The following is a 6,336-nucleotide window of genomic DNA, read 5'->3' as shown; positions in this document are numbered from 1 at the left end:
TACATATTTTTACCGAACACACTGTTTACACTACCACTATACCAACACTCACAATTACATTGTCTGACGCGCCTTTCGATAACCAAGTTATAATCTTCAGAGACTGAAGGTAAACTAAACGCGTTAGACAGTGTAATTGTGAGTAGAGGTGTAAATAGTATGTTCAGTTACCAACGGTTCCTGAAATTCCAACTTAGATAAATTCAACTGTAAAGCAATCTCACATTCGGATTTGTGAACAAACCTCATGTTGTAATGAGTCGGAAACACATGTTTTTAGAAGCTTAATAATCCTAATTATTAACCGATGGGAAACAAAAGCAAAGCAATTAGTTATTAGTACATCATAAAAATATTACCACTCCACCATATGGCTCTAACGCAACGTTTGTTGGTATTCGTAAACATTACATGTAAATAAAAAATGACTTCTTGAGATATTCGCTTTTAACAATAGATTATGTGATGTACAGTTCTTTTATTTATCTTAAGATGTTTCGTTACAATTTATATATAATCATTAGGGTGGTCATTAAAAATTAAATTTTTTACAACGCCCTCTAAAAAACTTCTTTTTGATGAAAACACACTTGGATTTTTTTCTTTAATTCAAAATAACCCGTGCCACTATACAATCCAATTTAATTTTTCGATATAATCTTTTTTTGGAAATTTTTCAGAAAAAATAAAATTTTTTGCGACATATAAAAATTATAGAACTCAAATCAATGAAAATAACAATAAACAAAAATGTAAATTCAAAGATTTTTCCATTTTATTTAGTATATCGAATAAAAAAATGAAAGTATGTTTAGTTTCTAGTTCTTTATATGGATTTGCTTTTTGAACACTCCGTTATTTTGTATTGCAACCAGACTTATTGATATTTCTTCATTAAAATATTTTCAGTAATATCAGAATTTGAAGTGAATCCTTTTGCTTTAAATCTAAAAGTAGATGAAGCCTTTACTTTGCGCTTAGAGGTGAAATGCTTTTAAAGTATATCCTTCTGCTTCAGGTTTCAAAGTGGGCTGTTTCGATTTTAATGTAGATTGTGCTTCAGGCTTGGTGATCACATATGGTGCTAGATGATCATCATCACTATCAGAATAACTTTTATTTCAAGAACTCTCACTTATATCTGCATCTGAGAAAACATTTCGATCTATCGGTCAAATTTCAGATTTTCTAAATCTTGTAATAACTCGTAATATTTCAATTTGCAATACTGTTTCATAGCCGTTTAAATTCTAGTCCTAAAATTAGAAACACTCCAAAATAGAAAATAGTAAAAGCGATTAGAATTTTTGAATATAGTTATCTTCACACTGTTGTTTGGACCGCCTGTACCAATCAGTGATGCTTCCCATTGAGCGTCGATTTTATTCTCGGGAGTCTTAAAAAAGTCGGGTGGGGGTACTTTCAGAACAGACTCTTGGTGTCCTGAAACGTAAACGAAATCTTGAAAAAGTTTTACTCTTCACAAAAAATAGGTTATGTTAATTTTTGGTTGGCCTATAATACTGAAAAGTTTATAACGAATAGGTTTGCTTCCCACAAACTAAAAATCTAAATTGGAACGATATTTATTAATATGGAATAAGAAAAAATGATGTGTGCTTGAAATAAGTGTTTCTTTGATTTCTATTATGACGTAATATTGATATGTCTATAAATGTATTATAAACTTTTTGTATATATCATAGTGGTCTAATATACACTTATTGTGTTGTAATAAAAATTTAAAGAGTCTCATGTCCTTTATCTGATAACTTTAAAAGTGAATTATGACTGAACCAATAGACAAAATTATCCTCGTTCCTTTTCAGTTGCATAATTTGAAATATTAAGGTAGAACAACTTTAAGCAAGAGACTTGCTTAAAGCCGCCTTCTACCTTTCTTACCAAACAACTGCTCCACTTAAATTGGTACTAAATTCGATTGGTGTCTGAACTTTTTATTGGACACGATTCTAGACGTAATCTCACAGATGACTTAAAGTGCCGCTGATACAGAAGAAGAAATTGCTGTGCTCAGCTACTATGAACACATTAAGGATAGACACAATTTTTCTATTACAAATGTGTTTCCCGTGTTCTTTTCTTCTTCTCCTCTACTGGTAAACAATTGTCTAAGTCATTTTAGAAGCGAGCTACTACTTCAGTTCAAGGAAGAAGATGAAAATCATTCGGTGCTATCGGGACTGTATGGTGGGTGTTCGAAAATGTCCTATTGAAATTGTTGATGGAGTCGTTGAGGTGGACGGGCATTGTCGTGGATTAGAACAATTCCAGATGTCAGCATGTCTCTTCAGTTGTTTTGAAAGCTCTCCGTAAGCGTCGCAAAAAAATGTTTTTAAACATTATGTTCAATTTTTCTTTATTAAAATTTTGCAATCTAATTACACAAAAAACGTGAGATTCCATGTTACATTCATAAACCTAAGTAATCAGATGTAAAATTTTAATAAACAACTAAAAATTGTACAAAATTATTAAAACAAATTTATTGCCTTTTCTAAGAAACTTTATTATGGCGATGGTAATATTTTTTATACCATCAAAAAGTAGAGATTTTTCGTCTAAAAATTGGGATCTTTTTTCGATATTAAATCAAAATAAGATTAAAAAATAAATATTTCAAATCAATAACAGTATATTTGGGACATAAAAAGGTAAGTATTTACCAAATTTCGCAAAGAAAAAATGTTTTTTGTAAAAGATAAAAAACCAAAAACTAAATTATTCCAATTTCTCACATAAATTTTAAGGTTATGTGTAAAGTCAAGTTGCAGATCTTTTATTACAAACAACTTTGCTACGCGACTTTCCTTACGAATTTTATACAGCTAAATACAAAATACGACAAAATATTTTTTGATCTGTTATCAAAACAAATCATAGGGTAGAAATTAAACATTCCGGTAACGAAGAATTTAATATCAGAAAAAAATAAATGTGAACATTTTGTCTATTCTATTTATTCATATATTCATTAGTTTTTCTTTTAACAGATTTGACTAAATAGTTCAGTTCCGCATTCTTTTTTTGTTTGGGCTTTGGAATTTCACTGTTTTGAGTTTCGCTTCTTCTTTTTAATTTTTCATTTACTAATGCCTCTATACCCTTTGTTTTCTTGAAATGAGGATCTGTTGGATCTATACTAAAATGATGACTTGTGTATAATGCAGAAAATCTTTCATCGTTAACATTAATTTCAAAGTTATCTCTTTTTTCTTCATCTTCAATATCTTTATTCTTTCGCTTCTTTTTTCTTTTAGTGTCATCATCATTTTTCTGAATCTTTTTTAACGAGAAATGATTCTGATTGTCCTCATTTAGAAGTAATAATTCCAATTCTCCTTGATTCTGTTCATTATCATTATCAGATGCATATTTTTCTTTTTGCTTTTTGCTCTTTGTTTTTTTGAATTCTGGATTATTGAATTCTTCGGCAAAATATGGATCATTAATATCAATGTCTGACGGTACATCTGATTCGTTATTTTCCTCTTGTTTCCTTTTCTTCTTTTTCTCTTTTCGTTTTTCTTTCTTTTTGTCTAGATACTGTTCGAATGGTGTTTTATCCTCACTTTGCTTTTCTTTAATCAATTTCTCAGTTTTCTCTTTCAAATCAATACCCCATGATATCTCCATTTCCAAATCTTTTTGGCTTTTAGTAGTTTCTGCATTTTCTATATCTTGTAATAATGCTTTGTATTTTTCTATTACATCTTTGTTTCCTTCCTCCTTTTCTTCAATATCTTCGTTTTCTTCTGAGTCACTGATTTCTTCTCCGCTACTGCTAGCCAAAAAATGTTGTAAATCTTCCTGTGATAGTTCATCTAATTTACCTGAATTCAATTTTTGAGTAACTTCTATTCTACCTGGATCAGTCTCGTCCCAAGTTAGAGCAACTTTAGCTTGCTGAAGAGCAGTATTCGTGAAAAATCTGAAAATACCAAAATGATTTAAAGAAAATGAAGTTTACCCATCTGACAGCAGCAAAAAGACATTTATTGTTCACATATTCAATAAACTATAAACATGAGATAAAGATACAGTTGAAAGGGAATAAAAATTATTTCATTAAATCAGGTAATAAAAATAAACAAAACATGTTGCAGATCAGCCACTGAACATAAATTTTAGCATTTTTTAGCCAAAGTCTGGCACTTTACTAATTTTTAATCTATATCTCAGAACAAAAGAGTTGTATTGATAACAATATAGTATACAAAATTTCTTAACTTTTTTTGTGAGACGTTTTGCCGCTAAAGCGCCCTGAAAAAGGGACATACTTCCATATCTGGTGATATTCAAGCTTTTCGCGCTCTTGCTGTGATACTAAACTGTTATAATAACAAAAGAAAATTTATTTCCATGATCATAGCCAAATTACATTCTCAGATAATGACATGAAAACGAGCCACAAAAGTTGCGGACAGTGTCATTGTGAAGGTAACCATGTTGTTGGCTGAATATGCTGAGACTGTGGTGGTAGTTCGAGATGACATCAACCACTTGGTCATCCTCGCGTGTATTTGCAAACGAGAAACTGTATTCTTTCTTAAACCTTAAACCACCTACTCTCCTACCCACGCTCTGGAAGATAAAACCATGTTTCTTCACACAATGAGTGGGTGTGACACGACTCCGGCACCATACAACAAGGGAAATTGTTGTTTGTGAAAATCCCCACCTTGCTGATGTAGCAGAAGGGTGAGACTCCTGGACAACATGTACGGGTACACAGGAATGACTGAAACATCAATAAACCAAGACGTCATCAGCAGCTGCAGCTACATAACACAGTTGTTAGGTGTATCACTAGGTGCAGAAATGGCTGGTGGTAGAGAAAAATTGTGAAGATTGGAACTTGAAACAAGCTTCAAATTGCCTCTCTACAAGCCCCTTGTCCCCCATCTAATTAATTTATTACTTTCTTTTTATAGTAATATTTATCAGTATCAGTATTTATACATTTAAAATATAGTAGTTCAACATCAAATACTTGCCTTGGTTGATATTTATTAGATTCTGGTAATCTATCACAAAATTCTTTTGGTTCATCATCAAAATCCATGTCCTCTGGTACAAACCTTAAATCCAGTTTAATAGCACTTGATTCATATTCCATTCCATCACATTCTGTATAAATTTTATTAGCAGAGTTAATACTATCAAATGAGATGATAGCATAATAATATTTTAGCCTATTAAGTTGGTACTGCCTAAGCTTCTCCATATGGTAGTTTGCACCTTCCTCATCATCTTCATCATTATTTTCTTTGTCTATGGATTTTGATTCTACTAATTCTATAGGACCTTTAACTTCCTCTTCTTTCATTCTAGTTTTCCCAAACTCTGAAGGGTAAATGGCAACAGACTTGACTGCTCCTCCTGGAGGTAAGAAGGAATTGAAAAGTACTAACAAATCTACAGCTCTAATTCTATCCCAATCCATATTACAAGCTGCTAATCTAGTAGTTGGTTCTTCGGTACATTCTGCTTCTGCATCTAATTCACCCCATTTGTGGTCTATATTTTCACTTTCTGATAATTCCTCCTCTGACTCTTCATCATCAGAAGAGCTTTCTGAGAATAAGTTTGACTCTCCTCTAGCATAATCTACACTTAGATCTTGAAGTTTCTTTTTTACACTATCTGTAAGCATTTTATCAGACACATGTTTTGAATCCAAATCTTCTTGATCCCCATCTTTTAAAAGTTTAACGTATTTACCAGCTTCTTTTAAGTCGGTTTCCTCAATATCTGATTCAATGTCTGTACTTTCAGATTCAGAACTCAATTCATAATAACGTTTTAAATCCTCATTTGATGTGTGATTAACTGGTCTGCCTCTCTTGTCGATGGTATATTTCACTTTAAATTTTTTATCCTTAAACATAGACTCAAATCTTTTATCTATTTTCACTTTTCTCTCTTTCTTAGGAATTCGACGAAATTTTGGATCAGTTTTAATATGAGAAAATCGTTTATCCTCCATTTTAAAATTTAAACTTTTAGAACAAATAATAACTGATTAATTAACTTATAAGTTTTTAGTACTTTGCAGTTGAATAATTTTATGTTTAAATTCAATTTTTAACTTGAATCCACTAAGACCATGCTTTTCATCTTCTTTTCTGAAAATCGTCAAATTTAATATTTTAGACCAACAGCCACATAATATTGGGTACAATCCGTTCTTAACAACAGTGGGGTTACTTTGTCTATGATAAGTTCTCATAAGCAGCGTTAATTGGTAGGTTACTAAGGTTTGCGATTTTTATACTTTTTGGCATATCAACATAAAAATATCTAATTGGTATT

At 31.3% G+C, this 6,336-nt stretch overlaps 1 protein-coding gene across 1 annotated transcript; it reads right to left on the bottom strand.

The window, feature by feature from the left end:
- Positions 1 to 2,919: 2,919 nt before the first annotated feature.
- On the bottom strand, positions 2,920 to 6,217 carry LOC130446016 (ESF1 homolog). The gene is made up of 2 exons (XM_056781987.1): positions 5,019 to 6,217; positions 2,920 to 3,952 (listed from the first exon to the last, which is right to left on the bottom strand). The coding sequence occupies exons 1-2, from the start codon at positions 6,008 to 6,010 to the stop codon at positions 2,977 to 2,979; spliced, it is 1,968 nt and encodes a 655-aa protein (XP_056637965.1). The 5' UTR covers positions 6,011 to 6,217; the 3' UTR covers positions 2,920 to 2,976.
- Positions 6,218 to 6,336: the final 119 nt, after the last annotated feature.

Source organism: Diorhabda sublineata, chromosome 6 (assembly GCF_026230105.1).
Source record: "Diorhabda sublineata isolate icDioSubl1.1 chromosome 6, icDioSubl1.1, whole genome shotgun sequence".
Lineage (NCBI taxonomy): Eukaryota > Metazoa > Arthropoda > Insecta > Coleoptera > Chrysomelidae > Diorhabda > Diorhabda sublineata.
This window is presented reverse-complemented; position numbering and strand designations above follow the sequence as displayed.